Source organism: Patagioenas fasciata, chromosome 4, assembly GCF_037038585.1.
Source record: "Patagioenas fasciata isolate bPatFas1 chromosome 4, bPatFas1.hap1, whole genome shotgun sequence".
Taxonomy (NCBI): domain Eukaryota; kingdom Metazoa; phylum Chordata; class Aves; order Columbiformes; family Columbidae; genus Patagioenas; species Patagioenas fasciata.
The window spans coordinates 10,780,041-10,797,804 of NC_092523.1; the positions used below are offsets into that span (position 1 = coordinate 10,780,041).

General features: G+C 43.4%; 1 protein-coding gene across 3 annotated transcripts in view; it reads left to right on the forward strand.

Annotated features, from left to right (window-relative positions):
- Window positions 1-17,764, forward strand: part of MSANTD1 (Myb/SANT DNA binding domain containing 1) — a 45,909-nt gene that overhangs the window by 5,722 nt on the left and 22,423 nt on the right. For all 3 annotated transcript variants that reach the window (XM_071808521.1, XM_065837387.2, XM_071808519.1), the window contains exon 2: window positions 4,867-4,959. Coding sequence is in view for 2 of the 3 variants with exons in the window: in XM_065837387.2 (XP_065693459.1) it covers window positions 4,867-4,959 (93 nt within the window). In the remaining variant the exon portion in view is untranslated. The remainder of the gene's footprint in view (window positions 1-4,866; window positions 4,960-17,764) is intronic.

Consider the following 17,764-nt stretch of genomic DNA (forward strand, 5'->3'; position numbering starts at 1 on the left):
GCAGAGCTCCCTGAAAAGCTGGTGGTGTCTAATGGAAGAGTAGAGAGGTGTTAGAAGTAAAAAGACATCTTTCAGAAAGCGGAGGTCATGTTTGAACAGAGAAAATGAAAAGAGCCTACATTCAAGTTAAATAAGGCAAGTTAAACAAGGCAGGTAAAATCAATTTTGAGGAACAGCTTGCTAAACTCACAGAAACAATGAGAAAACCCCTTCAAACACACAAAGAGTAGGAAGCCTGTCCATCAGCAGCCTTGATAGGTGATAGCAGTGTAATAAGGACACTCAAAGTGCACAAGGCTGCTACAGAAAGGCCAAATAAATCTTTGCTTTTCTGTTCATTAGGAAGGATCTCAGGGAGCTTTCTCTTCTGGAGCACTTTGGTGCTCCAGAGTCAGCAGAACACGTTTAGAATAACTGGATAAAATGCATAATACTATTGATAAAAATAGGTGGTAGCCATGGTAGCCAGCCAAGAGTCCCAAATGTGGAGTTGTTAAATTAATAGTTTTGTTTGATATGAATTAAATAATTTCTGCGGCAAGTGAAGGTGGCAAATGTAATTGATGTTTAAAGGGCTATATACACTGGCAAATCTAGATTGTCTTGAGAAATTTATGAAAACTAGAATGAAGACTTGAATTCATAGAGTAAATATGATACATTGAGTAAATGTCAAAATGGATTTTGTAGAAGGAAGCTGTCACAAATCCATGTGCTTTGAAGCCAAGCAGCCCATGGGTAGGGGTGATTCAGTTCATAAGGTATAGCTGGACTTCCAAGGTCCCTTACTCATGGCCATCACACCTAAATTCTCAAGAAATACAAGGGAAAGCACTCCTGTAGTTTTGAACTGGTTATGGCTCTATTTAGTTAAAGGTAATAACTCAGAGGATAGGAACTAAATAATCAGTTTTCCTATTGCAATAAAGTCACTAGGCTACAGAAGTCTCTGTTGGTATCTCTACTGTTAAATTATCTACTAATGTTTTAGGAAAAAAGGAGAGATGATAAACTTTATATATAAGGAATTTTCAAGGTCTACAAAATTAAAACTGGTTGTGAATATTCTTCTCCATTTTCCCACCCAGTCTAGGCAACACCAAGTAGTGTACAAGGGAAAAGAACCATACCTATGCACCCACAGAGATGTAATCATTCAGGAAAAATATCTTGCTGTCGTTTTGAATTTTTCTTGAAAAATAATTAGTTCAATCCTTAGTACTCCTCAAGAAGATAAATAGGATGTTAAAGACTTCACAGATGAAATAAAAAATAAATTTAGATTTGTGTGTAAATCCACAATAAACCCAGGTGTTGCGCAGTGTGATGACTCTCTCTTGGATATAGAGGTAGAAACAGTACACAGAAAAGCTGCCATAATGATGATACATACAGAATAGTTTCTGTGCCAAGAGAACTTAAACACGTGCTTGGAAAGGATGCCTGGGGTCACCAGGTTCAGTGTTCTACTGCTGCTGGCACCACGATATACAGCTTTTTCATGTGTTTCTCAAATACTGCCAGAGAATTGTCTGGTCTCTGCTTTGGATACATTAAGCTTGCTCAGCTTTGCTTGTGTTGTAGTAGTAGCTGTGTCCTACTCTTGTTCCTTCCACCGCTTCCCCCTGTTCAGCAGTGTCATTTCTGCTGATAACTGAGCTAGATTCTAAAACTAAAACTGGAAAGACTGCACTGTATATTGGCCTGTGGTATAATTCATTTTTTGCTATTTAATTAAATAATGTGACAGGCAGGATTGTCCAGCATTGTTCTCCAAATGCCAAAAGCAATGATAAACTTCGGAATACTCCTCCCACACCATTGCAAATGATGAAAAAAACGGCTGTAGCAAGTCAATGGGGACACACCTGTGTGGTTTTTCTTCTATAGCCAACAGGTGCTTGGCTGGAAGGACCATGAGCTGTATTTGTGTCCTTACACTCAGACACATCAAAATGTAGGATCCCCTCCTCTTTTTTTCTTAGAATAAAACAGAACTCCGAGGAATTTAATCTCTGTACTTTTTCCTAACTCAAGCCTCCCAAGCACTTTCTGATGCTTTGGGCACAGGGTATCACATCCCACCAGCAGGTGCCTTCAGAGCTGTGGGAGTCCGGCGAGGCGGTGGTATTTCTTGGCAGAGATGTTTAAGTTATCACCTTGTTAAGGTGAGTGGGAACTTCTGTCTAAAAATCACCAGCGTAGAATAATGCAGAATTTTAGCTGTAGTTTTCTTATTTTGTGGGAGGTTTAGGGGCACTTGTTAGCTTTTATTGCTGTCGGATAAACTAATGACTATGTTGCTGAGACGAGTCTGAAATCTAAATCAAAAATTTGTTTCAGACTTTATTTCCAAATGGGCCTGAAACAAATTCTGAGGCTCCTACACACATCTACCTGTGAAATTATCTTGACAAATGTCTAAAATGAATCGCAAATATTTCCATTTACTCAGCCTACTAAGCTAGCCCTATTTAGAGGGACATGTCCTCTAAATACCTCCTGTTTTGTCAAAAAGTGTCCATTTTCTACCGTATAGCTCCTGTTTTTATAGTTAGTATATTTCAGTGAGATTAAAATGTACTTACTTTCTCAAAAGACTTATTTGCAACTTCCAAAGCGTGCTACTTGTCCTTCTACTTCTTTCAAATACATATTTAAAGAACTGGAAGAAACAACAGGATTGAAGAAAATCAGGCTCACAGGATTTAAAAACACATGTATAGCCTTGCTCTTTAATTACAAACATACTCTTCTAACAATTAAACATAGAGCTAGCTGTTACTTTATTGTGTATGTTTGTGATAAAAACACATTGGCTAAGTGTTGTTATAACTAAAGGGATTTCTTAAAGGAATTCTTAAATGTTTGTAGCTAAACTCTTTTAGATTGAGGATGAAGAAAGTGCAGGAAGCTGGATTAGAGACACAATAGTTAGTAAAACTATAGAAACTTTATATGGCCTATTGGACTACAGAGAGTTTTATGATCTGCTTAAAACTCAAGGAGCCTGGACTATTTTTAACCTCAGCTTAAACAAAACCTTAAAAATTCAAGGTAGAAGCACTTCGGTGGTGATAAAGAGATTCTCAGCTTGACATTTTAACCCTGAAGTAATAGGTCGGGCCTTTGAATGGTTGGATCTGATGTATCTCTGGTGATTTTAAGAGGGCGTGTTTGCAAGGCCTTGTTCTGTCCCCAGCACTTGTCCCCTGGGTTCTCTGCACTGATTTTGGCTCTGGCTCCAGGTACCCGTGTCCCATCCCCGTATTGGCTCTCACGCCACATCCCATGAGCGGCTCCCACACTCTGCAAGCTCCAAACCTGGCCAGGGGAGTCAAACCTGCCCCTCTTGCCAAGGCCTCGGCTCACAGCCTTGCGCTGCTGTTTAAGATACAAATGATCAGTGCGGTGGTTTTCATGTAATAACTTAATTGTTGTAATACTCACCTCAGAAGTGGTGGAACTCGGGTTTGGGTCCTCCTTCTCCCAAGGGGTATTCAAATCCACCTGTCCCTTCCCAGGCTGTAGGCAACCGCTCAGCCCTCCCTATTGAAGTTGTGCCATGGTGCGGAGAAGGATTCGCAGAGCCGGAGAGGAGAAGCAAGTGGGAGCCTGACTGTGGCCCACTGGTTGGGACCTCCCCTGAAGGGAGGTGGGGAGCAGGCACCTGGCAGCATTCCCAAGGCTGCTCGCTACACGCTTCACTTGAAAAAACATCACTGGGATAAAAATCAAAACCGACCCTGGAGGCAGAGTCCAAACTCAGCACCTCTCTCCACAGGGAGAGGTTGCAACCACCATGGCCTGGCAGCAGGTGCTGTTTTCATGCCACCCCACCCACATCCTCTTCCTCCAGCCACGTCTTTAAATGAACGTCGGAGCGGCTGCTCCCTCGCACTGACGCCAGAGCCACGTTGAGGAGCGTGAGCTGTGCTCATCCCCCATCCCAGGTGGGCTTTAAGTGCCAAGAGGTTCAGCTCAGCCAAGATGGTGGGATCGCAACATGGAGGAAGAAAAACTTGAGGTACACAAATATCTTCTTTTGGTGGAAAAAAAAATGGGCTCCTGTGGACTCTTAGGCAGCTGATCAGTTATTTTCTTGGAGGAGAAGAGAAGTCATGGCTAATTTAGCTCTTGGAAATCGTTTCCTGTTGCGATGCTCTTTAGTACCTCTCTGGCTTTAAGGACCTTGCATAAGTGAAGTGAGAACATGTTTCATTTTGAGATGTGACTGAAGGATGTACAAGGTTGACTTTAGCTCTGGAGTGTCCAATTTTCTTTTGGAAATTGCTTCAGTTTCACAGTAATTTAGGAGCTTTTGAATTTTTTTCTCTTGCTATCTCTGGCTTCTTCTTGTGTACAATAGAGTTAACAATACCTTCAGGACCCACCATGTTTTAAAAAGGATTGGTGATCCTCTGAAGGACAGCACACTGAGCTTTAAGCATTAACTAAGTAATAGAAGAGTTTGGCAGATGAGAGAAAAGTAGGGAAAAATTGCATCTGCTGGTGGCCTGGGTGAGCCTGGGATGTCTTTTTCGAGATACCTTTTGCTGGCAGCAGTAACATGTGGATGAGGATGTTTGTCATTTTCTTTTGGCTTGAAGTGAGTAGCTTTCGGCACACAAGAGCGAGGTTGTTGAAGGTTTACAGGCCAATTCAAGTCATTTAGCATGGGGAATATATTTGTCTGCCCTGTTTGAAAGGTTAGAGTTTGCAAACCAAACTAAACCGACCTCATCTAGACCTTTACAAGATAATCTTGGCTAAGCATGGCTGACCTTCCTCCTCAATTGCTCTGAAATGTTTCCTCATTCACCTCCCCACATGGTGAATTGTTCTGCTGAACCTTTTTTCCCCCAGACACGAAGTTCTGCTCCGGGTCGGTGATCTGCTGTGAGGACTCCTGCGTTGACTTCAAGGCTCATGGAGGATCTTCTGTTCCTAGGACAGCAGGTACAGACGGTTTTCTTCCCTACCATAAAACCCCCCAAAGCTATAAAAGTGTTTGTGTGTTGAGCCTGTGCCTCCCTTCTGCTCCACCTCTAAAACACAGGGCAAGGGAACGGGGCCGGGTGTTTCAGGGCTGCATTTATGAGCGTGGAGAAGTTGCTGTGTTGTCTTCTCTTCAGCCAGAGGAGGCCAGGTTGGTCACTGTTCCTGTCCCTTGTGTGGAATTGCTTCATAGGTTTCTACTTTGTGTCTAGAGGAGTCCATGTTATAATACCTACTTTCCATGGTGTTTGCTGATTTGGGTTTTTGTAGGGTTTAACTGATCAGTACTTTGTCCTTGAACCTTTTGCTTTCTCCTGATGTGCTGAGGTTGCAGTGTGACTGGACTCTGTCAGAGATGTTAGCCAGTACATGGGGAGGGGTGTACTTTAAAATTTGTTGACTTTTAGCATTTCTTCATGGTTTTGAGGGTCCAACAACTTTTTTTTTCTCACAGTGGACATGCGTTCTTGAAGTCCCATGTTGGACTGGCAGTTGGTCTCATTGTCTCCCCAAGCTTCTACATGCAGACTTTTCTGATGAGAATATTGCTTAAAGACAGACAAAATAATTCCTCTTTTTGGTGATTCTTATGTAAAACTACAGCACACATTAAAGCAACTTGTGGTATCCAAGAATGTTTTTGATTTTTAGCAGTCTTGGATTTGTCCTGAGATGATGCGGAGTCTATAGGGACATGCAATGCATTTATGAATTTTTTGAGGGAAAATGAAGTGCTCGTCTACATCCTGCACATAGTGGGATTTCACTGGGCTCTGCTATGAGGCAATAACCTGGTCTTGCTTCAGCTGTCCCTTCTCCTCCTCTTCCAAGACTTGTGTTGGAATAGTTGCTCTTAGAAATCAGCTAGATAAAATAACATGTGTGTGTATATATAAAAAGATATAAAAAGCATGTGTGTATATGTTTATATATATATGTGTGTGTGTATGTGTATGTGTGTATAAATAAAATAAGCAGCGGCACAGATGTTGACTCTCTGCCAATAATTAACAGTCAAAGGTAAATGAGAACCTTATTCATGAGATTTACTTATGGTTTAATGTGGTTTCATACAGAATTGAGCATTTGGGAATGAGAGAGTTGATTTTTGACCATTTCTGAGTGTACTGCAATCATATCATGTTAATCTGAAACGAATGTGCTCTTGCTTTCCTGTATAGTAGCATGTCAAAAGTAGTGGGAAGCATCTAAATGATCTTAAAAGTGAGAGTGATTTCAGAAAATTTGACTGGTAACTCACACCACCTGTAATATTTTAAATGCTTAGATGGGAACTTGCACGTGATGCCTGCCTGAAGGAGTTCTTGTTCGTAGGATAAAAAAGACATAGGGAGGCAGAGTAGAATAGAGCAAAATAGTGTTTCTAAAACATTTACAGTAATGAGATGTATAAAACACTCCCAAAATATTCCCAACAGTTGTGGTGAGCAGTGTTCAGGGTTCTCTTCTGTCTTTGCAGCAGCAGAAACCTGAAAATGTATATTTCTGTCAAAGCAAACACTAGTAAAAATATATCTGATCCTGCTTTTGGGACCATGGTTTTTATTACAGAGTGAAGTGTCTGGTTCTGACATTCCTGGGGGTACTTTCTGTTGCTTCAAAACCTTTTTGGATTTTTCTTTTGGCTTTCATCTCTGATTAAATGACTCCTTAACCTTGCAAGGCACTGCAGAAGAAGCACGTTATTTTTTTTGTCTGGGATTCTGCCGTGACCCAGCATTATGGCTCTTACCCAGCGGCTGGTGGAAGTCTGGATGTCAGCTGTGGTTATCTGATAGCCATGTACAATTCCCAGAGAGCACCGAGCAGATCAGAGGTCAGGGATGGAGCTGCAGATCGGTCGATGAAAAGAATCTGGTGATTGTGGAAGCAGGCTAAAGCAGAGATCCACATGAGCTACAGTAGCTGGGTTTTGGCTGAGCATCGTGGTATTCTCCAGATATCAGGAGGCAGAGAAGATCAGAGAGTTCGTCAGGAATATTTCACATAACGTCAAACAGCTCTTGCCAGACTTGCTGCTTTGTTTTCAGAAAGGCAAGGTGATATTTTGGACAACATTTACTATCGTGGTTTTGCTAGACTGGTTTCCACAGCCAGAAGAAATGGATAAGGGATTGTCCTGCCCCATTTGTTAAGGACATCCCGAGTCCTCATTTGCCAGATGTGTATTGGGACAACATCAACACCACTGTCCTCCACTTCTTTCCTGTGTTTTATGTACACGGGCCAGCCTTGTCCAGCCACTCCAGCTTGTGTGTTCAGTGGTCCTGTCAGACCAGCACTTCAGTGAAGTTCTCCATAATGTATTCGCAAAAAAAATGATAAAACACTCTGTAAGAGGCCTCAAGGAATGATTAATTTAATCTTCAATTAGTTCCCACTGAGACTTGATGAGAAATCATTTGAAAAGGTATGCATGAGCTTTATTATAATCTGCCTGTCCAGTTGTCATGAAGTATAATGTGCAGAGAGGAAAGATGGTGCAAATGGAGAAAGCCATGACATTAGCATGGAATATTTTAGACTGCCCATGATGCATATTTTGGTCTGCTTGAGTGGCTTCAGCCACTGGGATATTGCTACAGGGCATTAAAGACACTATGGGGCAAGAGTCAGTGAAGACTGTAAGCCATCACTATTAGGTTAAAGTTGCAGAGAAGAATATTTTCATTTATATGGCTGGTAGAGATGCTGACAAGAAGCAGTCATACTTGTTCTGCCCTTGGTTGGGAAGGTTTGTGGATCAGCCTGTTCAGCTCTTTTTAAATCCACAGCAAAACAGGAGCTAAAGCCAGTCCAAGTAGTTTTCACAACACACTTCCGCAGTGAGGTAAGTGAGGTATGGGGAGAAGAGGACTGACTTCCAGAAGTCCTTTGGAGTCACTGGTTGCCTCTAGTAACCAGTTGCACAAGAGTGCCTCCTTGGGAACGCACTATTGCTTTCTGTTTGCACATCACATGAAATCACTGGCCACTTTTATTAAAGAGAATGAGATACTGTGTCGTGGATTGGCTTGGTTTTTCGTAAATTGTTTAGTCTTGTATCTCTGCAATCAGATGGTGGTTCCTTGTTGCTTTATTTAGAAGGTCTCTGGTCCTACAGTCATTAAAACTGTTTTATACAACCAAAAAATCCCATCCTTCTGAGCAACTGAATATCTGCTTAGAACACGGGGATCCGAAAGCACTGCTTCTGGCTATGCAGAAATCTGTCAGTTGGGTGTTTAGAGATGAAACAAAATAAGGACTCCCTTGTGCCATATACCTCTGACATGAATTCCCTTTGGACAGCTTGTCTGTTCTTGCATCTTGATGCTGGATGTCTCCTGCATCTGCATGGTTTCAGGTTCCACACGTTTTAGGTCTGCACTCCCTGCTCAGACATCTGGATTAGGTTTCTTATTTATGCTGGGTATGCCCAGCCCCCTGGAAACAGGTAGGCTCTGCACTACTGCAAATCTGGTCTATAGCTCTTCAGTTTTGTTACTATTCAGAATAATCTTTGCTCACCTACTGGAGGCAGCGTTACTGCCAAAAGAGTCGTTTGTGTGCTTGCCAATCTGCTGCAGGCAAACTGAGTCCAGTTAATCCATAATTTAAACTAATCTTATTGATTGCACTCGCATGATCTACTCAGCAGGGGAATGGATGGTGGCAGGTACTTTGTCACTCCTTTTGGTAGTATTACCTTTGTTTTCCTCCAAATCTGCATCAGGGAAAGATCAGGTTGGGCATTAGGAAAAGGTTCTTCACTGAGAGGATCGTTGGTCACTGGAACAAGCTCTTCAGGGCAATGGCCATGGCAGCAAGCCTGTCGGGGTTCAAAGAATGTCTGAATGATGCTCTTAGTCATATGGTTTAGTTTTAGGTAGTCCTGCGAGGAGCTGGGAGTTGGAATTGATAATGCTTAATGGTCCCTTCCAATTTGAGATATTCTATGATTCTATTAATACAGATGTTGCAGGTGGGCAAGCAAATCATGCTGCCTTCCCGTGCACACACCAACACTTATTCTGGGCACATCCTCTGTTTTATGACACTGAATGCCATGTTGAATGGAAAGCACTGGGGAGAATTTGAAAATCACTGGTGGTATTGGACAGCTGGTGCTGGACTCAGAAAAGTTTGTATCCAGAAGTGGTTTGTGGGTGTGCATTAGTTCAGGAGAACTTACGAAAGGAGGCAAATGGACTTCTTCAGGCTGGCCAGAATGCTCCTGTATATGACAGCTAGAAAATGTTTCTCTGGTCCTTGTGCTGATGGGTCTGCTGGCAGAATTTTGCTGAGGCCAAGAGAGGAAGCAAATACACACTCCTTGGTTTAGTAACAGCCGAAACAATAGTAGCTAATGCCCAGATTGGAGGACTAGTTAAACCTGGAATATAAACTGAACTCTGGTGGCTGGAGAGTGGTTGGAGCAGAGTTGCGTCTGACAAGCAGCGGAGAGCCATGGGGACGGAAAAACGGCTGAAAAAAGCCAGGAGACAACGAGGAACATAAAAGCAACTGCAGTACAGACTTATGGTGATGGCAGCGAGATGAGATGCAGCATCCCTGAGCAGAAGGCTGGGTGGAGGGGCACACTTGGATGTGAGAGAGGAAGATGACCCATGCTGGCTGTCCCTGGGATGTCCAGGGAACAAGACTGTGGCTGCTGTAAACCAAGAGGAATCAGAAGACCCCAAATTCTGGTGAACCACTTCATGTTAAGAGGGACAATGCTATATACATATCACAATAAACCTTTCTGCATTGAGGTGAGTCGTCCTCCTGCCTACCACGAGATGTGACAGCTAACACCTAAGTTCCCAATGCTGCATTTGTCTTCGAGCTGCAACTCAGTGTCCCGGTAGCTGAAGAATTTGTGTGGATCATCTGCACAAAGGCAGAAGTCATCCTTTTGGGGGGAAGCATTTGCAAAAACAGACCATGCAGAACTTCACAGGCCATGTAGCTGCACGGTCTCTGTGGGATGACACGGAAACATGTCCTGCTACTGGAAACCCTGTGTGTTCTCACTCTGGATGGCAGCTTTTCCATGTAGTGCTCTAATGGGGTGCTAGACTCCTCTGAAACACTTTGAGCGTGGCATTGGGAATAAAGTCAAGACCAGCTGTGACTTCCAGTTCAGTCCCTTGAAAGGCACATGTGTTCCCCATGGAAGGACAGGGAGATGCTATGGGATGGCTGACGTTGCTGGCAGCCTGTCCCAGAAATGGCAGCAACCCACTGTATGGTCTCAACTTCCATTAGCCACCACTTAAGCAGATAAGCGCTTTGGCTACAGCTTTAGTGCTGGTGAATTTGGTTTTACTTATCTTTTTGGCAGCTCTCAGATTAGGCAGCCTTTTAATAGTATTGTCTGAACTTTATAGGTTGCAACACTTTTCTCGAATTTCTCTTCCTGAGGCTGCCTCGCAATAACACACAAAACACCATTTATATTTTAGTATTTAAATCTTTTATGAACTGATACGAAAATCTCCAGTGCCCTAAATATTTTATCAGAAATGTTTTTTTTTTTTTAAATCTTGTAAATTTTCCTCTGTGGAGCTGGAGAGCTGAGTGCACCCTTGCGAGAGGAAAAGCCCGCAACCAGGGGTAGTCCAGGGTCTCCAAGCAAAAACGCACGAGAGCCAGAGAAGCTCCTGCCTTTCTCACCTTGGCAGACATCTTTGGTTTTTTAAATGCTTTTTATTTTCAAAACCTGTGGCTGATTGAACTGCAGAAGAGCAGGACCGAATCCCACCACTGTCCCCCACCAAGATGAGCCCATGAGACGTGTAATTCCTGGGCTCACCTAAAGCGTGGCTGCAGACAGATGGCAAGGGCATGGCATGGCATGGCAAGGGACCAGGACCAGAGCCTCCTACATCCATTGTGGGCCTTGGCAGGGAGTCAGGGAGAGGCAGCGTGGGATGCAAGCAGCTGCGAGGTGGATGTAGCAGCCTGCCAAGCTAGTAGCAAGCTCTGAGCGGCGAGGCTGAGCTTCTGGCAGGGAATTGCCAGCGACTTGCACTGCAGTTTTTCTGAGGTTGCTGGAAAAGGGCCCAAACCACGCTCCTTTCTGGAAGAAAAGCAAGCTAGAACCCATCTATTCAATCCATCTCTCATGCTTGCTACCACAACGGTGCAAAAACTTGCTTAGCTGGAGTCCTGTGCCAATGCCTGTGCTTGGCTTGCTCTCATCTGCTTGAATCCAGGGCATAGCTTCTCACTAATGGATCAATGAACCTCCTTCATGCGTTTATTTAAATACTGCTGCTTTTTATGTTGCTGTTAGGAAGGGATGACACCAGCAGCATTAATTCTTGCTGGGGCAGAAATGATGTTGTGTGTGGTCACAGCATCACCACGGTCAAAACAGCTGCCAACATCTGTTTTTTCGTGACATGGCGTTTTTCTCCTGCCCAGCTGAGTCGTGGGAACCTCGATCAGCACAAGGCACAGGGTAGAGTTCTGCACAACTGGGATTATTTTTCTTCTTTTCTGATATGTCTCAAATCCAAACTGGATTAAATCATGGTCTGCATCTAAAGTGAACTGTTTAGAGCACGTTCTCAGAAGAATTTACTTCTGAAAGAGAAATATTTGCATAGCAGTTTGGGGCCAGTTTTTAATGAACTAGATACTTTCCAGCATGTAGCTTGCTAAAATGTGCTAAAACCGCAATATGGGGAGGTGGGCTTATTGAGTAACACTTGTTAGTCCAGAAAAGAAGTATGCCTGATACTACATGCTGCAGGGTTGTTCTATATGCTAAGGACCTGCAAATGAGTTCTTAAGAGTAAGAAAATCTCAGAAATATTCTTGTTTGCCATAAATTGAAGTGGGAGTATGATGCATGTAGAAATGATGTTTTTGTTCTCTATGCTATATAACTAAATTGTTAAAAATATTGCTGGTCTCTCCCTGTATACCTGAAAATTTAGGATCCTGTGTGACCGAAGGGTCATCTAGTCTGGCATCTTGCCTCTGTATATTTTAAGTGCCAGACATCTTGGGAGTGGTTATCCCTAACTTGTGTACATAAGGGTCTTTTTTCCCCCAAGATACTAAATTAGAAGTGGTAGCATGAGTGTTTGTGTTTCTGCTGAACATAAAAAAAATGCAAAGTAATTTAAAAAATTCTTAGTACTGTAGTTATTAATCTAAATACTACCAGCATTACCAGTCCATACCTGGTTTCTCAAAGCAGTGGATTCCTTGGGTTCCTTCAGTCCATGAGCTCCTTCTTTTGAAGACCCGCGTAATTCCAGTTCTCCCCCTGGTCTGTGCTAATGCTGCCTGATCTGACCACAAAAACTGCTGAAGCCCCATTTCCCAGCTTGTCTGCGCTCACCTCGCTGTCTCTCACCACTCTTCTCTCTCCAACGGAGTGTCTGTGCAAAGCTGGCTTCCATGGTTACTACTAAAATAGGCAAAGGAGATATTTTCAGTCAGAATCTGCCAGTTCAGCAAGTTCAAAATGCTTTTGGGAGATGTTCTGATTACAGTGAAATTCAAGCAGGATGTGGTCTAGCAAACTGAAATCAGAAACCTCTCCAGCTTCGTCCAGCTCACCTGCACCTTCTCTGACCACCGTCCTCCTGGGCCGCCCAGTGCTCGGTGGCAGGGCTTTTGTGTGGGAACACTGATTTTTCTTGTTCTTTTTGTTCTAAGCATTGACATATCCAAATCTCCTCTGGCCAGTGTTAGCCAGGATCCCTTCCTCTCAGCGAGCTTCCTTCAGAGCACCCATTTCTGTCCTCAGACCTCTTTGCAGGTATTATTTATTTTAGGTGAACATCAAAGCTATTCAACCATGCAATGGCTTTTGCTCAGTGATGTGTTGCTGTCCCTCCTGGTCTGTCCTGTTTATTCCCCATGTGGCGTGTCCCAGTGAGGTTGCAGACCCTCTGATGAAAGGGACTGTCCTTTTTTTTATGTACCTCGAGACACCTACTGTACTTCTGCAGCCTGAATTTATTTTTCTTTGCTTTTTGTCTTTGTCATAGGACCTCCTGCAGTTTGATGAGCTTTTTGCTTCTTTTATGAATGCTGTTGTAGTGTTAAACTTCCCTCACAGGTAATAGGACCGCATCAGCTGTGGTTCGTGTGCAGTTTTATAGCACTGACCTGATGGCTCTGTGTTCGGAACCCTTACGGTTTTCTACAGCTTCTGAGCCCTTACAAACCTCCACGGCTCCATTGCCCAAGGAGACCAGCAGACTGAAGGGTGCATGGACCTTATCAGAGTTCCCAAGCGCAGCTCTGCTCTCTGCAGGGTGTTTCCCTACCTTAGGGTAAGCACCTGGTTTCCAGCACTCCCCTGAGCACAACAGCTTCACTGCCATGGACCTGCTGGTTTCATGGAGGAGAAAAGAAGGCAACTTCTACTCTGTCATCACCTATGCTGCCTATCTCCTCTGGCCAAGCTTTTCAGAAGCAGCGGAAAAGTATTTCTTCTCTCATTGCATTTATCAGTCTTTGTAACAAATTGCAGTGTGTAGTGATCAGAGACACTAAACCCGACCATTTTGAGTAAGACTTTAGAAAGCGAGCATTTTAATGTGATGGGCAGCAAAATGTGGGGCAGGAGACAGTTTCCCAATACCTGCAGACAGCTGTGTTGAGCTTAAAACATAGTATCCCGGTGCGATGCAAAACCCAAAGGCTTTGTTTTTAAACAGACACATACATACTTTTACACCCATTTAAACGGAGTTATCAAGGTGTGCCGGCACTGAAGTAACCAGAGGATGAACACATGCTCTGCAGCCACTATCCAGTTTCCAGATTTGCTATTGCCCACACGTGTGTTATGTTCCTGCTGGGCCAGACTGGAGGAGTGAAAGGAGCAGGGACAAGTCTGTGCTTTGGACGACCTTGCTTTTGAGAGCTTGGCCTAAACACAAAAGGTTGTGAGCAGCTTTGTTTTTTGAGTTAAATGTAATCAAGGCATTACAGGATGCCCTATGGAAATACCACTGTATTTTAGAGAGTTGGACCTGGGTCTGACCTGTGTCGAGACCAATTGGTCTCAAGACTTACCTGAACCAAAACCCATGTACTTCCATTTCTGAAATCCAAATAGGCAGCAACCTGTGTGTCAGCACCTCTGTAGACAGCTGCCCATTTGGTTTTCACACACGGCACGTTTAGGAGAAGTTTCAGAAGTTTCCTGCATCCTAGTGGAATAAATTCTGATTTTCCAAGAATGTGCTGCCTGACTTCAACCACAACCCACATCAGCAGGATGAGACATGCTCTTTTGTAATCGCAGTTTAATGGCTCACAGTTTATGGGTTGAGCTCCAGTAATTGACTGATTAGAGCCGTTATCTCCCTGCAAACACAAGGGAAACCCCCTTTCCCTAAAGCTTGGCTAAAGGAAGTCGTATTTGGCATGTGTTAGCCCACACTTGCAAAGCTGAAGGCTGTGTATGCAGTTGGTTAGCACAGATCACTTCGAGTATCATCAACAGATATGTTAGGATTAATGGAGTTGTCTGAACTCTGTGATAGAAACATCTGTAGGCAAACTTCATTAGATCCACATCTGCAAATCTGAAACACTTCTACCCTGTTTGGGTTTTGTTACCTTTAGAGATCCCCATAAAAGGTGGAACAGCTGTGAGAGCTATTATTCAAGCTGATATATAACGACTGCAAAAAAAGGTAGGGTGTTTAGACAGATGATATGAAGAACAGATTTGCAAGAAGATCATTAAATTCATGTTCCTCTGAGCTCTTAGACATGCACTAAAAGGAAGGGCACAAGTGAGATCCTCAAGCCCACTGAGGACAGTGTTCGTAAGAATATCTTCTAGACTCCTCATCGCAGTGCCCGTCAGAGGAGGGACTGGGGTGAGCAGAACAGCTTCCTCCTACAGAGGAAAGTCATCTACGAAGGTGTCCTCAAAAGCTCCATTATGTATTTTAGCGGTTTCCAAGAGAAGTGACATCCTTATTTTTCTTGAAGATAACAGTTGCAGCTGCCCCAGTCCCGGGGAGGGAGAGCTGCTGTTGAAGGGCAACTCCTCCCCAAAGGTCCTGTTTCTGCTGCTTCTCCTGACCCAGGGACCAGGACAAGGGCTTAGTGACTCCCGGGGATCACACATGTCTGCAGAACATCAGCAGAGAGCGGTGCAGCCTGGAGAGACGTTTTGTTTCCTCGCCTGGCTCTGGTGAGGACTGCGGGGATTATTTGGGGGTAAAAACGTTTTCCTTGCTTACAGCTCCACATAGGGAAACAGTCACTTTATCAACCGCTTGTCACTGTGCTTCAGCCAGGCAGAAGAGACGTGGATTCTCCATAATTAGCATCAACGGCTTTCTCAGAGGAGGGGACAAAAACTGAGTCCTGGAAACTTAGATTCACTTCTGGTGCCAAGGGGAGGGGAATGAAGGAGGCATTATTAGAAAGCATTTCTTTTATTTAACAGATGTTAAATAGCACTATACCACTATATCAATCTGTCAATTACACTAATAGGAAACAGCATATAAAAAAGTTAAAAGACGCGAATTGTACAGGGAAACAACCGTCCCACCTCTGCAGGATCCTGGGTTTGGGGCCGGGCACGGCCCCTCAGATGTGCGGAGCACCAGGAGCAGCCGCACATCTGCCAGGGACATGGGGATGGAAAGTGCATGGAACAGTCGTGGACCACCACAGGAAGAACTTGTTGCAGCTGGACAGGTTCTCCCCCAACCTGTCCTCGTTGTCATGCTGGAAACAGGATTAAAAAAAAAATCTTTAAAGCGGTGACCATACGTATCTTTGGGTTTTTACAGTGTATATCTATCATGCTATAGGTTTTGGTGGTGTCAATCAGCATTTTCAGAACCTGGGTGGATTAAAGTGTGGAGGGGAAAACCAAACCTCTAATGGACGATTAAAGGTTGAAAAGCAAGCTTGGCTTTGCAGTAGGGTGCATTGGTCCCAAGTCAGCTGCAGCACCATAACAAGAGAGACCGGCAGTGTTTTTCTCCTGGACACTGCATTGCTTCCTTAGAATTGTCCTGGTGATCCCCAGCCCCTACAGCCAGCCCAGTTTGGTACGGTTGTATTAACATAGCTACATGGAAGCCAAGGTTAAGTGATGGGAATTTCAAAACAAAATAAACCAATAAATTAATAAAATGAATGTGTCACCAGCTCTTCTGACCACCATCTGTCCCCTGATCATGTGATGTCTCCCAGCTGGCCACCCAAGAGACAAACCATGCAAGATCATCACCACAACATATGCTGCTATTTATATATTTTTAAGGTAATAGTTGCTAGGCTGTCATATTACTAGTTAAAAGTAGTTATCTGGAAGCTAGAGGATTCTTTTTTGTTTTGTTAAGGAAGCCAGTGACTCAGCAGGTATATTTCTGACAGAGACATGTTCAGGGCTGGAGCACTGGAAGTTCCTATGTACAGTATGTGTGATTCCCTCCTCACCCCCCCTTGTTCTATGGTATGCTGTTGTGCCTTTTGTAATAAACAGTGGAATAAATAAAACAGAAAGAAGGCAACATTACTACAAATTTTGCTAGTGTACCTTTTAGGGACATTATGTGCTCTTTTTGCCATCTCCAGGATGCAAACCAAGCTGTGCATTTTCAAACTATTGTTAAGATCAAGGATGTGGTTATGAGAAGACTTACAATTTATAGGATACTTAAGCATTAAGGATTGAGGCACAGAACATTTCCTGGGGATTAAGGACTGACTGGGTGAGCCTCAGGCCATTAACCCCTGCCTGTCATTAATCTTCAGGAAATGCCCTGCAGGGAGGTGGTTGTTGCTGTTACATGCTGAAACAGAAAATAATAATAATAATAATACCAAAGATCCGTGGTTTATTTATTTATATTTTACATAACAGGGTTATGTTTGGACTGCAGGAAATTAACATCTTTCCCTCTAGCTGGTCGTACCGCTTGAATTAATGCAGTTCACGCACCTCACTGTTTCGTGAAAGATGATTGTCGGATTACACGAGTGTGAGCGGGGGCAGAATTTGGCCCACTCCTCGTGTTGCACAATATTTAATACGATGAATAAGCACTGCTTCCCTGGTATAACTGCTGGCAGAATTTAGCCCTGTATAGAAACCAGCTCAAAATGCTTGTTTTACAGCAAAGCAATTTATTCACAGTTCTAAGCATCTCACAGCCTTTTTTTAACTCATTGAATAATCCTTTTAGGTTCCCCATAAAGCAGGTGAAATGCTTCTGCTGCAGTCCTAAGGCAGAACACAGGCTGCATAAATAGCATCTAAATTGCTAGGAATACAAAATACACATACAGTAATACATACCTACAAAGGCAAATTCATACTGACAGGACTGCAGTGTGTGCTTATCAGCAGCAAAACATCTCGGGGAAAAAGAAGTGTGTCTTTATATTGCAATTGTATATACATTTCTCTCTATATTTAAACACTTAAACACTGTTTTGTGCGTGTTCTTAAACCCAGATGCAGGCTCCCTTTTAATGAGCCTGCCTGCTTAAACATTTATTAGCTTAGAGATGTATAGTTTTCATAAAGCTGGCTGAAGCTTTTTGCAGAATATCTTGGCAAAAAAGAAAAGGAAAAGGCTTTTTTTTGTGTACATGGCCTCAGTCCTTGCAACCTCCTAGAGAGTCTGTCAAGGCGCAACTTAAAAGCTCGTTCAGGCGACCATGACCCCCTGCTAGCAGATTGTCTGCCTAAAAGGTAAGGAAAAGCTAAAAAAGAAGTAGAAACTTAAAAGTAGCTGCTCAAAGG